Below are 18,056 nucleotides of genomic sequence, written 5' to 3'. Positions count from 1 at the left end.
AATTCTTGGACATTTTCTTCGTATTTAAGAGTGAAGTCATAAAAAGATATTTAGGAATCTGGTTATATGGTAGGGCTTGTGGACCAGAGGTTTGGTTTCTAGTGACTAGGTAGGACACTGTTTGTTTGGGGGACTATAACTCCAAAAAGCCTAGAAGATTTGATGCTAGACTTCTAGGAGTTCTGTTCAGCGGTAAAGGGGAGGAGATGGGGTTCTTTATGCCACCAGCGGGTTTTTCAGTTAATCCCAATTTTTGAACCTCTGCTTCTCTCTAGTGCTCATTAGTATCTGAAATTTTCTCAGGGCATCTTGATTTCCATGTTCCTCATCTGCTTTCTTTCCCCCTCCTCATCTACTTTCTTTCCCCCTCCTCATCTACTTTTATTCTGCTAGACTGAAGGCTTCTCCACCCTGCTTTATCAGTTACAGTTTCTTCATTCCCTTTCCATAAATTTCCAGAAATTTGTTGAGTTCTCTCATTTCTTTGACCATTCTCTTTATTGTTGGTTTAAGCCATGTTTATTCCATTACTATGATTTTAATGAGATCTGAGGGAGAAAGAAGTGAAAAAGTATATGTTCTATCCACAGGCTTGCATCTGATTGTACTTTGAAATATTCTGGAAGGAGACAAGGATTGTGAGGGGAGGAAATGTTCTCACTTTATGATACACACTTCTGCACTTCTCAGTTTGTTACTTTGGTTTGTATGAGTATTGTTTGTATAACAGAAAGAACATGATAAATAATCGATTACAGTGACTTGCTGTCTTCAATGTGTGATACTGAAAACTTCTTTCAGAAAGGTAGGCCACACCTCATGACACATTCGTCCTGTTTCCTATTTTGTCTTGAATCTTTTCTAAAGGATTTCTTCTACCACTTCCTTCTTTGATTCTTGACTGCTGTCAAAGTTCCGCCTTCTGCCTCCGTAGGCTCCTGTGTTGACGGTCTCACGGCCCTTATAGCTTTGTATACCCCCGGCAGCAGCACAGTTCCTCACCAGCGCCCCCCGTCACCTCTTGTTTAGTGCCATCAGTGTTGGCTCTGCGGCATCTCATCATGAAACCTCATTTGACATGACAACTTTTAAAAAGATGAATAACTATGACTGCTGAGGACAGCATTACTCTTGGCATTAAGCCCTGTAGAAGCCATTTTAGCTTAATATGTAACTTTTCCTGATAAAAAATCTTCAATAAGCTCATCGTTCCATTATTGCTAAAATTTTACTTAGTAGATTGTGGATGGCCCTTAAACCTTTGACTTTCAGCATTTTAAGCCTTCAGGTCTACAGAAGTTATGTTCTACTCTTAGAATTTAAGAAATTTATAAATATTAGTATTCTCTACCGCAGAAACAGAAGTCTGAACGTTTTTTTTAAAAAAAGGTATAGAAGAAGGAAATACATGCATTGTGCAACAGAATAATTCTGTTTTATATGTATCTGTCCCAACTAAAGGTCAGAGCATAATAACGAGGCATAACATTCATTAGGCTCTTGGCATATGTTAAACTATGCTAAGCACTTGATTTAAGCACTTTTATTTAATCCACACAAGCATATGAGGCATATACTGTTTTCACCCCCATTTTACAGATGAGGCTATTGAGACACCTCGATGCTAAGGACCTTGCCCCAGGTCTTACAGGCAACATGGTTGAGGCAGGATGCACCCTAAGCCTGTCTGACTCTGCCAGCCTTTCTTATGAAGTCCTGAGGGGTTCCTTTACTCTGGTTTCAGTGGTGGGTTCTGTAAAAGTTTTTGCATTTAGTATTTTCACATTAAATTAGTCCACAAAGAATTATTTTGACAGTTTTAAAGACAAACTTCTCCCAAGGAGAGTGAAATTTTAGTTTCTTAACTCAGCCTTTCTGAAGACAGAACTCAAGCAACGCCAGGGTGTCTTTATAAGACTTCTTTGTACATCATGAGAGTTGTCTTTTTTCTAAGTACCTGCATTTTGCTAAGTTTATGACCCTTGTGTCATGCCCTACTGATTCTCTCCCTATCAGAAAAAGGGCTGTCTACCTCATACCATGTGAAATCTGTAGAAACTTAACTACTGACCTTGCCTTAGAAAGCCTACTTAGGATTTATTTTAGTTTGATATATGCTGTATATTTCAACTAAATTATTTAGTTTAACTTGAGTATTTGAAGAAGTGTTAGCACGTCACTTTTTAGTTGGGTGTTTGCCACAAAACCACCGTATTTCTGGTCCTATATCAATTTTCCTGAGGGAAACACACATTAAAATCATATTATTTAATTTTCAGATACTGGCTGAAAGCCAAGTACATTTATTAACAATTAAATCCTTTTGACAGGTCCACATCTCTGAGAGTGAAAACCAGACCAACATATCTTTCAAACATACATGCTCTGGAACTAGGAAAACAAGGAATATTTATTAGCAAACTGTGCAGTTGATTTGCTTATGCAATCATTTATTAACTTAAATAAGACATTGTGATTTCTTGAGCACTGTCATTCTTTAAAAACAGTGCCTGTGGGTGGGCTTAGCTAGGAAATATAAGGTGTAGAATTTATATTTGTGGAATTTAAGAACATTACTGTTGACTAACCATATATATAATAGTTCTTACTGACTAATGAAGCTAGTCTAAAAAAATATTTTATATGAATAATAGAACTTTACCTGGAACTGTAACAATTTTCTTAAGAGTTACTCTTTGCTTCAGGGCTTTAATTTTGGTTAGTTTTTGATTCATACACAATAAAAGATCAACAGTATCAAGAACATACTATTTTGGGGTCCAATAAGACAGAGATGAGGCAGGGAGGACTGATCTAATTTTTCAAAATGCATTTAATTTTATGAATGGAGGAAACCAATCAGAAAATAAATCTGTGCTAAGTGAAAGTTGGGCTTCATGAAAATGTTCAACATGAGGGGAAGATGAGGATATATAGGAGGTTAAAGCGGTTTGGCTCTAATTCAGTTCAGTTTTATCACTTTTCTTTCTACTGACATTCCTTACTTTTAGAGAGTGATTTCTTTTTCATCACGCCCAGTTCTCTTGGTTCAGAACCATTATGTATTATTTATCTTAGGTGGCATCATAGGATCTATTCTTGGAAGCCTTTATTAGGCCCACGATTTACTTGCCTGTAAAGCTGTGCTTACATCTTGTACAGTATCCATTTGTGTTGACTTTGGAGGCATTTCCTGTAGTCAGAACTGGGAAGTATCTGTTTTGTGCCGCGCCCCAGTGGGCTAAGCTCAGGGGCAGGCCCAGTGCTCCGCTCCGCAGCACTGACCTTGCTTGGTGCTGGCCTGGCAGGGCAGAGAACTAAAACTTTGGATCTTCACCCTCCAAACTTCTCACATATAAAATACAGGCTATCAAAATATATAAATAAAAATTACAGGAGGCTAGGTTAAGTTTGAATTTCAGCTAGGGAATAAATTCAATTCTAGTGGGAATTGGGAAACAAGTTGAACTTATTCCCTAACTGAAATTAGTCTCTTTATATGCAAAATATGGATAATAATGATACCTATCTTCTAGGCTTGCTTAAAACCTGGTGCATATGTATATACATTTTATGTAGCGATCCTTGTTAGGTAACCTGTCGAAGATTGTGCTCAAGTTTTAGAACCAGTGTTCTAATTCAGGGTCCCAGCCTGCATGTTGCTTAGTCAACATGATGTCAATCGCTGAGAACCCCCAATGAGCTAATGACAGCCTAAGTCCGTCCATGCTCGGGCTCAGTTGTGTCCCACTTGTTGTGACACCAGGGACTGCAGCCTGCCAGGCTCCTCTGGCAGAATCCATGGGATTCTTCAGGCAAGACTACTCTAGTGGGTTGCCATTTCCTTCTCCAGGGGATCTTCCCAACCCAAGGACTGAACCCGTGTCTCCTGTGTCCCCTGCATTGCAGGCACACTGCAGGTAGATTCTTTACTCCCTGAGCTATAAGAGAAATGCCAATAAAAATGTAAACATTATGTTAAAAATATAAATAGCAATAGCAACATCAGTTGCCATGTGCTAATTTTTAATTACTACTCATCAGGAAGCTTGTATCAGTCTTTATATGTATAGGTAAGGCTGAAAATAAAATTCAGGGAGGTAAAAATGTCTCATAAATTTCCTGGTGAGTCCATTTTTTTAAGTTGTTCATTCAAACTAGGAGATTTGAATTTTGAAATCTATCATTCTTTTAAAGTGGACTCTAGAGAAATTAACAATCCATAGAGATAGAACTTAAGTATTTAACATCTCCCCCGGTGCCTTGTTCAGCACCTTCCTGTTCAGTACCTTCCTGTTGCTTCACAGCGGCATCTGAATATCTCAGCATGGCATTTGAGGCTCTCCACAGCTGGCCATGACTCCGATTTGAAGCCTCAGGCCGTATTAATTCTCAGTCATGAGCTCCCCTGGGACCCTTGTCATTCCTCACTTCTGATGTTTTTTTCTGCTTTCACATCTTTCTGTGACTTGGAGGCCCTTCATCCTGGAAAGCGTTTGCCCTATCTCAGTCATGGGAAACCTTTATCTCCAACATCCAGCTCTTTTATGACATAGCCTTTCTCTCCTCAACTGACTGGCTCTGTTGGGTGATTTTTCTGCTCTACCATATAGTATAGCGCTTCCTCGCAATTGTATTTCACTTGTCTCCCTGACTCAGGTTTAGTTTCTTATGGTCAGAACTTTGTTTTATTCTTTTCTCCATGGGCCATAGTACCAGAAACAGTGCTTTCCCCAAATTTAACCCAACAGCACATACTTGCTGTGCCTTGAGTTGAAATTTTGGGAATCCCACCAAATAAGGCCGAGTTGCATTAGGCATGCTCATGATGACTAGAAGTTATGTTTTTGGCATTTAAAACAAAGTTTTCCCTTTTATTAAAAATAATAATACATATTCACTTTAGAAGACTTGTGAAATTAAGGACACACACAAAGGGGGGAAAATCATGAGTAAACTACCTTCCAAGGGCAGCAACTGCTACTGTTTTTTGTTTTTAATTTTTTTTTAATACAGAAATACTGTGTGTTTATCTTTCTCAACACAGACAATACGGAAAGGTAGTAAAGACAAAAGGGTGAAAGCAGAGGCTTTGAACCCCCAAGCCCAGTACTTCACGATTGTGTGCCCCTGTGTATTAGCCACTTGATCCCTCTGAGACCCAGTTTCCTTATTTGAAAAACAAAAATACTAATACTATTTTTTTTATTCCTGTGGGGGTTTTTAGAAATCAAATTACAAAGGGTTTTGATGGTCTTTTGTACACTAGGGAAGACTATGTCAGACTGTATTTGAGGATGAGTCTCTGGGTACTTGCAGAGATCAGATTGAATCCTAAATACCAGCTCAAATTGGATTTGTGCCTGATTCTGTACCTCAAATTACAGATAACCTTCACATCACTAAGGGAGGAAGAGGGGGACTAACTTTTACTAAACACCTACTATGTGCCAGGTTCTCTTCTGTTCCCTTCCTTGTCTTTCCATAGCCTTCTGAAATTCCTTTTACATCTGAGAGAGCTGAATTCAGTGATCTAAGCCATTGGTCATCGGAGAAGGCAATGGCACCCCACTCCCGTACTCTTGCCTGGAAAATCCCATGGACAGAGGAGGCTGGTGGGCTGCAGTCCATGGGGTTGTGAAGAGTCAGACACAGCTGAACGACTTCACTTTCACTTTTCACTTTCCTGCATTGGAGAAGGAAATGGCAACCCACTCCAGTGTTCTTGCCTGGAGAATCCCAGGGATGGGGGAGCCTGGTGGGCTGCCGTCTATGGGGTCGCACAGAGTCAGACACGACTGAAGTGACTTAGCGGCAGCACCAAGCCATTGGTATTGCAGGATTAAAATGAAGGTAGGTCTTGCTTCACATCCTATGTTCCATCTTCACTATGGTAAGAAATACTTTTGTGGGAAAATATCTTTATGGAATTCCTCTCTTATTATGGAAATGTCCAGTGATTGAAGGGCAGTATTTGATTGGGTACATAGACTATTTTGAGACACATTCTCTCAGGAAACGTAAAAGAAGTTGGGATTACTTCATGTAGAAAGAGTGGATTAATTTAAAAGCCATTTTCTGGATCGTGAGAGGAAACAAGTGGTGGATATCAACCAAGTACCTTTTACTTGTCATTTACCTTAACCTACCTTACAATGCAATTTACAAGCTTTCATAGCATGGCTTCTTTAGATCTAAAAAGAACTGCTGAGAGAAGCTACGGAATGTATCTCATAAAATGTTTGTTTTGAACAAGGTAGATTTATCTTTTCAAGACTTATTAATAGCCCTATTTGGAGGTAGAAAACTAGACTCAAGATGAGTTTCAGGAAAACATCATTACAAATTCTGTTGAAGCTGTGATGAAAATAAAATGATATAATAGCACAGAAGATCTAAAATGATATTACAGCACAGAGACACATGAGGGTGCTCTAACCAGCTGCTATAATAAAGGAATTAAACTGCTCAAATATTAGGGGAAAGTTAAGGCCTGTTGTGATGGCAGTGTTGAATTCTCATGCGTAGCATTGGTTAAACAGAACAATCTTGGAATAGATGGCTTTTCTTTTAAAATGTATTGGCCCTACTCCTCCCCTCCAGCCCCACTTAAAAAAGTAGAAAATGTTCATATTGGACAATTTGGGAAATACTGAAAAGCAAAGAATAAAAAAACAAATGAATCAATGTTGCTGTCAGCTTTGGAGGCTGGGGTTTACTAGAGCCAGGTCAGTTGGAGGCTTAGCTCAGGAGGTTTGCCTTCAAACACAGCCCAGCCTGTTCTCATTTTGATTCCACAGACCTTCTGCTGGTAAGAAGGGGGAGCCGAGGCTGGGGGTCTAATGACCGCAAGAAGAGAATTAGAGACGCATGTTTATCTCAATACATTTACTCTCATTAAAGTTCATATTCACTGACATCATGCATCTCCTTGAAAAAGTCTGCCCACCCACCATTAATTAAAGCCACATTTTAAAAAGTCAGTGTGTGCACTTTTATTCCGATCAAAAGTAGCCTCCTAAGTTTTGCAGAGTAGGCAGGAGAATATCTGAGGTCTGACAGCTGTTCACCTCTACCCAGTGAGGAATCATGTGATTTACATTAAAAGTCATATTGATTCAGAGCCTGCAGTATAATAGCTGAGATCTATTGTCTTGAAGAATGGAAACATTCAATATCTAATGACCTACTAAGCAAAATTAACATTTATTTTGATGAGTCAATGTTATTTTGGATGCAGTGTATAACCATATGCTCTTATCTGTACAGATAGTCTGAGAGATCCGTATATTGTGCTTGAATAATTGAGCAGCATTCTCCTATCAAAGACACCACACTTTATAACCTATACATGTGGTATCAATGTCAAAACAAAGGTCAATGTAAATTTTTCCTTATCTGAGCCATTGCATAAACAGTAATTACCAATAGTTGTAGGATTGCACAACCGTAGTCTATATTCTTGGCAGCAGTCACTGTAAGTTCATAAATTCATGAAAATAAAGGATGTTGATTTTCAAAGTTCAAGAAGGTACTGTTTGTAAACAGCTCAGGTCACACTCATCTTATTCCATGTGCTAAGCAAGACTTCTTTCCTTCCAACTTCCTTTAAATGCGATCTGTTCCCTCTGTGAGCCCAGTAAAAGGGTTTTCAACCAAACAGATCTGCATTCTTTTCTATTCTTTTTCCTATTAAAGCCCCCCTGGGGACTTTTCAATTTTATGCTGATCTTTCTTTACATATTAATATCAAGCACATTTTTATTTTGTGTTGATAAAAGACAAATTATGGTTATCTCTTCTCATTGGCAATTAGGTTATTTTAGAGTGGTTCTGACTGAGTGTTTGATTAGCCCAACTGGTTTATGCTTTTTTTACACAAAGCCCTAACATGCAGCATTCAGATTCTCTCGTTATTCCGGTCATGCCACCATATCCCCAAACATGATTCATCAGTGGACTGATCTTTGGCATTAAAATGGTTTAATCCTAGGCCAAACCACCCCGCGGCTGGGAGGTGAAACCGGAATTGTAGTCCTGACATTTCTTGTGATTCTGCAGGTGACCTTGAGCTCTGGAGGGTCTGTTTCCTCATCTAACAAATAGGGGTTAGGGAATGAATACTGACCAGATACCCAGGAAGTTAGGCAGGACTAGCAGTTAAGGGGCCAAAGCGCCTCTGGGGCACGTCTTCCCCTGGTGCATTTACTCATCCAGTACCAGAAAACCCAAGGTGGGGCTTTCAAGAGTGAAACTGGGTTCTGGTTTTAAAAAGAGCCTCCCTGAATCTAGAAGAAGCCAACAAGCCATGCCTGGTGAGCTGCTTTCATGATAAGTTTGAGAGAAGATGTTCTTGGTCTTGACACCCCTTAGATACAAGCATTCGCTGTCCCATCCATATGTGGGAAGCAGCCCTAGCCTCAGCCACAGATGCTGTCTTGTACTACATGGTACAGTATGCAGAGAGACCACAGACATTTGACTGTACACACTGCCAAAAGCGGTGGGTGGACTCTTTCACCTCCGCTGTGGTAGGGAAGGTGGAGTGCAGGTGGGATATTTCAGCCCAGTCGGTGGTATTCTTTAGAGCAGACAGCTCTGGGCTGGGGGACAGTGGGAAACTGTGATGATAAGCATTTTTGTAACTCTCGGAAAGTTTAAGATAAGCTTGGCTTAAGTGATTATAAGGCCATGCAGTCTACACAGTGAGCACTGTCGCAGCCCATACCTTCCTGCCGGCTCGGTTGTTGTGAAGATTCATCAGGGCTCTGGCATCCTTGCCTTTCCTTTCCTTGGCATCCACAAACGCTCTGGCAAACTTGATCCCATAGTCAATGTTATCACTGCAGCCACCCCAGTCAAAAGTGCCCTTGTTATCCTTGGCGGTTCCCTTCTTCTTTGGGTCACAGGAACAGGATTTTAATTCTCCTTGGCTACAGGCCCTGGTGATGGCAAATACAACTCCAGCTGAAGAGATGGCGTAAACAAACGCAGATTCCCGGCTACCTGTAACAAAGATGTGTTCTTAAAAGTAGTCTGGAATGGCTCGTTGTGAATAACTTTCACATGATGGCTGTTTAATACTTGTTCTGCCTCTGACAAAGTATTCTTGAAGAATTCTTTCCTAGAGCCAAAGCTCGCTCTTGAGTATTTATCATTGCACTTATTACAAGCCTTTGTCAATTTGGATAACTGTGTAACAACTATCCTTAAAGTAAATAGAATATAAAAGAAAATGCAGCAGGAGCCCGCCCTGCACACGTTAGTCTCATACATGTGCTTTCTTTAACCTAGAATCTCATGTGTCCCAGAAGAGAAGAGACAAATGTGTCTAGGCCTTCGTTTCCTCCTCTACACCATACCGTCTGAATTTTACAATTCTGTCGTTTCATAACATATTTTGGTATTCTAAAATACCACTACAGCTCTCCTGGAAAAAACCTTCCAGGCATTATTGAGGACACTCAGATGCATGTAAATGATTATTACTGAAATGCTGAATTCAAAGTAATCTAGGGGCTGAGGTGGGAAGACAGTTAGGGGATGCCATCCCCTCTTGGCATCAACTTGCAAGTAAGGGAGAGATTTTTGGAGGCAATATGCAATATCCTTGAGTTACATGCTGCATCTAACTATTAAGGTGAATTTACTTTCTTCTGGAACACCTGCGCTAATCACTGGTATTGGGTGAAAGACAGTGAAAAGCTTTTCTTTGGTTTTTCTGGAAGGAAACAAATTTACCGCTTATAATTAGACCTGGGCAAGAACCCTTTGGGGTGCTTTCTTAGAATTGTTCTTTATTAGAGCACAGGCTACTTTCACTTACAGACTGAAAGGTACATATTTCAGTGCAATAACTACATTAAATTATTTTAATAATCTGTAGTAACTCATAACACGGTGTTGTGCTATAGTGACAGATATAAGGCTCTTTAGGGTCTGTGTGCACCTCATTTTTCAAGTGGAGCTGTATTTCATTGTTATTAGCATGCCTTTTTATTAATGGTTGCTGCAGCAAATATATTAACAATCAAAATAGAAGCTGAACAAGCTAATGCCAATGCAAGGAAGCAAATGGAGAGCCATTTGGTGATTCAATATGTCAAAACGAGTGTGACTTTTTGAACCACGCAGCTGGGAGAACAAACCACCTTTTCGCATCGAAGCCCTACTTGTTTCCGTTTGTCATTCAGTGCTAAAATTTATTATACATCCCTTACAATATCTGCTCTGCTAGTCTCATTATTAAAAATCAGGAAAACGTATCTACACCATATTAAATGGCACTTACCTCAGCCTTCAAAAAAAAATCTCCCCTGAAACCTCTAATCATCAAACAAACCAAGAAAAGGAATCAATCATGCCTTGAAGTTAAGTAGAATCAATTATATGAATATTTGCCATAGGTAGCAGGTAGTGCTCTCCGGAGAGAAATGTGATGGTCGTGGGAGCTGTTTTAGGATTCCAGATTATATTATAAGGATCACAGATGATTTTCTAAGTGAAATTGAGATGTTCTGTAAAAACTGATGACTAATAGATGGAGATGTGGCTTAATCTCTGGTAGTAGCTTTCAGATAAATAAAATTTTTATCTTACCCATTTTTACTGTTTAAGAAAATACCTTGTCCACAGTCATCCCATTGGTCTGCTAAAACCTGGTTTTGAATTTGGAGTTCAGTGCCCACATTTAGAGATATCACATGGGGGGAAATTCTCAAATGCATAATCTATTATGCACTAATCTTACTTTTTAAGGAGAAAGAAGAGAAACTTCAGGAGGTGGTCTTTTAGGGGAAAGCTAGGGAAGATCCAGAAGATAGAATGTCAGTGACCAGACAGTATTTTGCAAGTTGGTAGAGGAATGAATTGCTTACTCATAGACTGCATCCTGGCTTAACTTGCAAACAAGTACATTGACTATTGGCTGAAAGAAAAAAAAATCCTTCAAAATCTGCTACATTTCAGAAATAATTTCCAAAGCAAAACCATCACCTTTCTGAATATGTGTCATTTATTATTCAAACTCATTACTAAATAGTTAGATATTTGTTTATTTAAATAAAAAAATAGCACATGGAATGACTTTTCATTTTACCTCCAGATGTTTTGGTATCATGTAGATACAGCCTTAAGATGTTTTCAGTTAAGTGTCTTAGATGAATCACTTAAATGCTATGTGCAAAATAGTAGCACATTTCAAGAGTTGGCTTTGTAACAAAATAAATTTTGATCTTAGGCCTTTTAGAAAAACTGATTCTGCTTAAAGCCATTGCAATATTAAACAAAATCCAAATCTGAATGGTGATATTTAGACTTCCTATTATGTTACTATTGAAGTTTCTCTAATTTTTGGTTTGAGATAAGTCAAGCAGTATTTACTCAGTGTATAGGCTAGTATAGGTGACTGGGAAGGCAAAACATTAGAAGCTAGGCTTTCTGGAAGGCTATGGATTATGCAGCTCTTTTTTAAAATGCTTGCTTTAAAAAAAAAAAAAAAAAAACGCAAGGATGCTACCTAATGACCTTTTTTTTTGTGTGTAAGGCTTACTCTAGAATTCTGGAGGTATATGCAAATTCTTGTAGGATTATTTTTAAGTTTACTAGTTTTGTTTACATTTCTCTGCCCATGTCTGGGGACAGCCAGTTCAATGAGCAAATTACAAAAGTTCCTAAAAATCGTTCTGGTCTTACTCTTGTTCTCTGAAGAAAAAGAAGCAAATGTTCTCCATTTCTCTGTGACCACGGGGTATGTTAGTAACTTTTAGGTTCTCCTCGTATATGGTACTGCCCTTTGCCTTTCCTATTCATCTATGAGAACACTTAGGTTTCCGAAGGAGGCTTCTTTATAACTCTAAGATGTGAGTTTCCCTCCAAGCAATTAATTGAAAACTCTTTGGATAACTTCATTGGAATTTTGTGATTATTTCCAGGATAAGCTACCTTAGGCCAAATTCAGCCTTCCCATAACCAACACAAAATCATCACTGACAGTCACAGGAGTTTACATAAATGTCCAGGAAGAAATCTGGCCTTCTATGAAGATTGGAAAGAAATTGTGTAGCATGAGTGTTCTAAGTTTTGAGTGCTTTGGCAGAGCATTCGGCTTCATATGAAAGAAATCTGAAGGAAATACAGTTATAATCTCTAATTTACCTGAAGCCTTAGATTGAGTCAAACTTGTTATGCTTTCTCTATTTATTACCTTTCCCCTCTCAGCCACAGTACAGCTCTGAAGAAACCAATATTGCCAATATTAAGTTAAAGTATTTTATGAATGAATCTCCAGCTTTGGGAGATATACTGTCTTTAGGATCAGTGGTCAAACTTGCTTCCTTTGATTTGTGATCTAAAGGGTTTTTTTTTGATTATGAAGACATCTTAATGGATTTTCATAGACAGACTCTATAGGTGATCATTTTATAAATGAGAGCTACTCTTAATTTGTAGTCATTATAATTTGTAATCAGTTGTGAGAACTTTGAAAAGGAACACTCCTAATACATCTTAAATACCGAGAGCCTGTACATAATATATGCAAAGATTTCTTGTGCCAGATATTTGCAAACTCTCTTTGACAAGGTCCAGCACTTTGATTGATTCACTGGTGAACTAATCTAGGTGAAGTCTTAAAATTCCATGTAGCTGAAATTTATTATTATCATCCTTTCAAAAATTTTGCGATGTCATATCGAAACTCCAAAAGGAATGCAGAAGAATATAGTTCTTAAACTAGAGAATAAAAGTGCAGAATATCGCAGTAAATTAACTTTAGGGATACACTAAGAGTGAGAGCACTACGCCCTTGGGGGATTTTTAGAGACATTCAGTTATGCATTTGGCCTCATAAAACCCTAGGGCTATGATGATTACATGATAGAAACACCCTCTGTTAAGCATTACCAAGTGCACAGCCTGAACGATTTTCTTAGGAAGGGGGTAGGGGAGGGCGGTGGGCAAAAACAAGAGGAAAGCTTCCTGTTTCTGCGATTCACACATAGACTGTTGTGTTTTCAGTCAGATTTCCCAGTAGCAAATGGGATGTGCTGCTTCTTGAAGAAACTGCTAAGGCCAGGTTAAGGGATGGGTTTTTTTTTTTTTTTTTAATAGGATTTGATTTTCAGTTAATTTTCTCTGCTTGTATATAAGCTAGTGAGCTACTTTCCACATTCAGAACATTTATTATGTAATTATATAATTTTCAATGTGCTTTCTAAAAAAAGTAAAGAAACCACAGGCGTACCCCATTTTATTGCACTTTATTGCGCTTCACAGATACTGTGATTTTTTTTTTTTTTTTTTACAAACTGAAGCTTTATGGCAACCCTGCATTGTCAGATGACAGCATTTTTTGAATAAAGTATTTTAAAGTTAAGGTATGTACATTGTTTTTACAGTAGTTAATAGACATGTATACATAATGTAATACACATATATATAATTTAAACATAACTTTTATATGCATTGGGAAACCAAACAAATTCATGTGACTTGCTTTACTGTAGTGACTAGTGATCCGGAACCAAACCTTCAATATCTCGAAGGTCTACCTTGATGTATTCACGGGTCTCACCCTACCTTCCATAAATATCTTTCTGCCTAAAACGTACCTGGAGAATAGGTACTCACTGCAAGTTTATCCATTCATTCATTCAACCATTCAATGAATGAGTGCTGCCTACAACATATGAGATACAAGCAAGATGCAGAGAAGGCAGAATGAGTCCCTGCCTTACAGAATTTACAGTTTACTGGGTGGGGGTGGGGGGGTGGAGTTCAGAAACAGAGTGACCCAAGACTGAGTAGCTGAATGGGAAGTCAAAGGTGACAAGCAGAGGTTTCTCTCTGCTTTTCAATCACACTGATTTGTTATTGTAACAATGACCATTTATGGCCAATAAAAGATGTGGGCATTCTTTCCCAATCTTCTGCTAAATCCTTCTGGTAGGGTCAGGTCCCAGAAAGAAGAGTTTAAAAGTCAAGAGTGCTCTGTGGCTGCTGCTTCCTTTTCTCCTAGAGACAAAATCTGAACCTGGAGGGACAGGCAGGGTTATGAAGGGACATGGATGGACAGAGCCAAGGAACACTGCATCCTGACCCATGATCAGCCTCCTCCAAAACTTTAGACAAGCTTCTTGATTTCTCGAGCCCACATCTGTAAAATAGGGCCAATGGCACCCAACAGAACAAGCTTCTCGACTGAACAGAATGCAAGACAAGATGGGCAGGGGCTGTGAAGACCAAATAAGGGTGTGTGTATGTGAGGGCAGAGCCCATGAGCTGTGTGAAGGCGAGACTTACTTCGGAGCAGGACCCTGCCGAAGAGGCTGTGATCCCTGTCCAGGGTGTTGCAGTTCCAGCGGTGCTGGCGGAACTGGTGCTGGCACTCCATCGTCCACTCAGTAACGCCCAGGCCGATGGCACGCATCACATCCGGGTGTCGGTGGCACAGCTGCCGTTGGTGGCTCACCAGGCCTGGCACGTTGTCACACATCACCCTGGAGGAGCCACTCGTAGCTCTCATGTACCTAGGAAGGACCAACGTTGGGGAGAGTACTGAACAGCAAGGCCTGGCAGGGTGTTTCCCCGGAGTGGGAACAGTTCAAAACAGCATTTCAAATATGAATTCTTTATCCTTTAGGGGATACTAGAAAGCAAAATTTGTTTTGTTTTGTTTTTTTAAACTTAAGTTCACGGGAGAAGTGGCACGGCAGGTGTGGTAAGTGATCTGGTAGAAGCCACCCCAAAACTAAGTGCTGACTGTTTCTTGGCCACGAAGCTAAGACCACCAGATGAGGCTCTGGGCAGAGTGGGAGAGGTGAGGTCTGCAGTCCAGGAATGGGGTGAGAGGGGAAGGGCCAACAGGTTTTTGGAAAACATTTTTCTCAAGAAGGCTCTGATCTCAATATACAGTGTGTCCAGACTTGGTTTTGGAGGAAGTAGACCTTTAGAAGCTCCTCACTGCCATTTTGTTGATCTGATGTTTAAGTGTCTTAAAGAAACTGTCTGTCTAATCAGCACCTACTGGGATCTGATGCTACACTCTCTGCACAGACATGCCATTCTTTTCCTACTAAAGAATCCTTTAAATATTTCCATTTTCCAGCTCTTTTTTGACTTTTATAGAGAACCCTTGGAAAAAAAATCTTTCTATTGTTATTAAGGATACTAAATGTTTGGAAGAATCAAACAGTGTTATAGCTTCATAAAGTACTTTTGAAAAGAAACTTTAACAAAAAATTACATCATCATCTCTACCCAGATGTTCTCTATTAGTTGTGAAATGTTTAGAAAGGTACCTTTTATATAACCCAAGCTGCCATAGGTGTCTTTTGAAGCGATCAAACAAGGAGAATGTCTTTTTCTTGTATTTTCATTATTTTATATGATCATAAAATCGTTACAGCTGTGACTCCCCAAAAATATATTTAAGTGACAGCTGAGAGACAATGTGACAAAAAGCCTAGGCAGTAAATAATGTTTATATACCCATGGAAACAGAAATAGTCATTTTATTGAAAAATGGTCACTCTGATAAATCAATCTTTGATCCTGTGTCAGCAATGTCAAGGCTAAACGCCTTTCTGTTCAAAGCAGCTTAGGAAGGAACTGAACTCCTCTTCCTATCAACCCTTTGCCTTGCTTCTTTGGAGAGCTCGTGTCTTCCTAAAGCTTCCTGCTCTAGTCTTTCATTTGGCCAAGATTCCTTTTGCCAGATTCTTTAAAAAAAAAAAAAAAAAAAAAGCACTTCATAACAGATAACCGATCTTTCTAAATCGAGTTTTAAGTGTCTGGTCTGAAGTTTTTAGGTGCAAAAACGTTAGAGAGTTCTCAACTCTCTCTTCTCAAGATCAGAAGGAGATGGAGAAGAGTTTGTGGGTGGGGAGAGCCTCTCCCCTTGTAACATTTAAGGATGATAACCTGTTAGGTTTCAAAGTTCCTTTACTCTGCAAAATAGAAGATTACCGTATAAAGGGACAGCAGCAAAGTTACCCTTTGAGGTGACTGGTTTCGAACAGGGTAACGTCTTAGAGTCCCCGACCTCTGGAGCTTTCTATTAAGGTGGTAGTCTCTACCTGGGGGCAGCAAAATGTTCTTCCGCCCCACTGGGGTGAAGCACTAGGAATGTGGAAGGACGGGAGAGAATGCAAAATCACACGCTTTGGGTTCCACGGCTCGCGCCTGCCTGAATTGACCCGTCGGTTTACCTTGAGGGTTTTGCGGGGTGGGAGCAGAGGGAGACGATTGTAGTTTTGGAGGTGAGTTTACACGCGCGCGCGTGCGCACGCATACACAGACGTCTCTGCTAGTGGAGCTAGAGACCCGGTTAGCGCTTGTCTAAAAGATCCCGATTTTGCTGTCACTCAGCTGGATCCAAATAAACCAAACATCCGAGCTCTCGTTTGAGGGGCAGTGTGTGTGTAGTGGGTGGCGGTAGTGGTGGAAGGATTGGAGTTGTCAAAGCCGGAATGGCCTTCCGAGGAAAAGCGAAGGGGTGATAGGAGAGGGCAGCAGCTGGGATCGGGTCGGAATCCGTGACTGCCACGGCTGCGAGGAAGCGCCGCCGGGAAGGATCTATGTGACCAGTGCGGTCTCGATTCCCATCTCCAAAATCCCTCGGCGCCCGTGCGCGTGGACTTACCACCATGAAGAGCTGACCTCAGGGCTGAGCCAGGTAAAGAGTAGAGGGAGCCAGAGCCAGATTCCAACGAGACAGGCGTTCATATTAACCCCCTTGCGTCCGCATCAGGTCAGACTCCGTGTGCGGGCGCCATGCGTGCCCGGAGCAGAAGCGCTCGGCGCTGGGAGCGCCTCGTCACGGCCGCCGGCGCCTCGCCGCGCCCCCGCCCCCCGTTCGCGTCTGCGGCGAGTGGCGAGACTCGCTGATAAAGTTTCAAGCGACCAGCGGGGCGAGCGATAAAGGCCAGCTCGGGCCGCCTCGCCCACAGCTAATTCCCCAGGCGCGGCGAGCGCGGGCTGCTGGAGAGCTCTGCGCGCCTCAGGCGCGTCCCGGTCCCTTCAGCTCCCTGCCCGCCCAGGCGCAGCCGAGGGAGGGGGCGCTGCGCCGGCTAGGGTGGCGGAGGCGGTGGGGGTGGGGGGAGCGGTGTTTTATATAAGGGTGGATGAAATGATGGCAAGAGAGGTCTGTGGGTGAAGTGCGGTGGGGAGGAAGAAACACCTCCGTGTGGCCTCGAGCACCCGCGGAGGCAGGCACCTTTCGGGAAGCTCCGGGTCAAAGAGCATCAGTGGGTGCCCAGCTGCGGGACCAAGCGCTCGGGGTAGACGAGGCTACAGAAGTCCCGCAGCGTGCAATGTGGGGAAACGAGGGAGAGGGTAAAGAGATAGCTGTGTACAGGAGGCAGAACCCCAGAGCTGATTTTCAACTCGTTCCTCCGCTTCTCTCCCTAACACCCAAAGGAAGAGCAAACACTTGTAAATTTGGAGCTAAGGAGGGCAAGGTTGGGGAGGGAGGGGCCAGGCCTCAAGGAAATGAGGACCTGTGGCCTTGATTCTTCCGTGCTGGGCTTATATACAGAGCTCGCAGGGACGGGAGCCAGGAAGGTCCCTGACCCTCCGGACCTCACCCAGGCGTACTCAGCCATAGCGTCTGGGGAAGATGCGGCTTTTACGCACACCCAGCTCCTCCCTGGCGCAAAAGAGCATGCAGGGAGGAAGCGAGGCAGCAGGAGCCGGCCGAGGGTCCGCGCCCCAGCCCTGGTCGCGCCTCTTGTCGCCCGGGCGCTCAGCTTTTGCGCCTTGCGGAGGTAAAGAGGCCATCGGTCCTGATCTGGGCCCCCGGCGGGCCCAGAGAAAGAGGCTTGAGCCCGCGGGTGGAGCATCTTGAGCAGCAACTGGCTTGTAGCCCCGCCGTTTATCACCGGAAAGGAAGGAAGACCAGGAACTCGCGGCGGCCGTGAACTGTTCCATTGCTCTTTTCCTGGGGCGGGGGGGACCCACCGCCCGCCTGCCCGCGGAGCATGCCTTGGGGAGTGTGTGTGCGTGTTGGGGGTTGGGTGGGCGCTGTATTGTTCGCAGAGAATGGAGGGGTGGCGGTC

The 18,056-nt window shown here is 41.8% G+C and overlaps 1 protein-coding gene across 1 annotated transcript in view; it reads right to left on the bottom strand.

Moving 5' to 3' along the window:
* Positions 1-17,025, bottom strand: part of WNT2 (Wnt family member 2) — a 43,918-nt gene extending 26,893 nt beyond the window's left edge. The window contains 3 exon segments of the mRNA NM_001013001.1: positions 8,729-9,006; positions 14,302-14,528; positions 16,643-17,025. Coding sequence (NP_001013019.1) covers positions 8,729-9,006; positions 14,302-14,528; positions 16,643-16,725 — 588 coding nt within the window. The 5' untranslated portion in view covers positions 16,726-17,025.
* Positions 17,026-18,056: the final 1,031 nt, after the last annotated feature.

Source organism: Bos taurus, chromosome 4 (assembly GCF_002263795.3).
Source record: "Bos taurus isolate L1 Dominette 01449 registration number 42190680 breed Hereford chromosome 4, ARS-UCD2.0, whole genome shotgun sequence".
Classification (NCBI taxonomy): Eukaryota; Metazoa; Chordata; class Mammalia; order Artiodactyla; family Bovidae; genus Bos; species Bos taurus.
The sequence above is the reverse complement of the archived record's forward strand: the minus strand, read 5'-3'. Positions and strand labels throughout refer to the sequence as shown.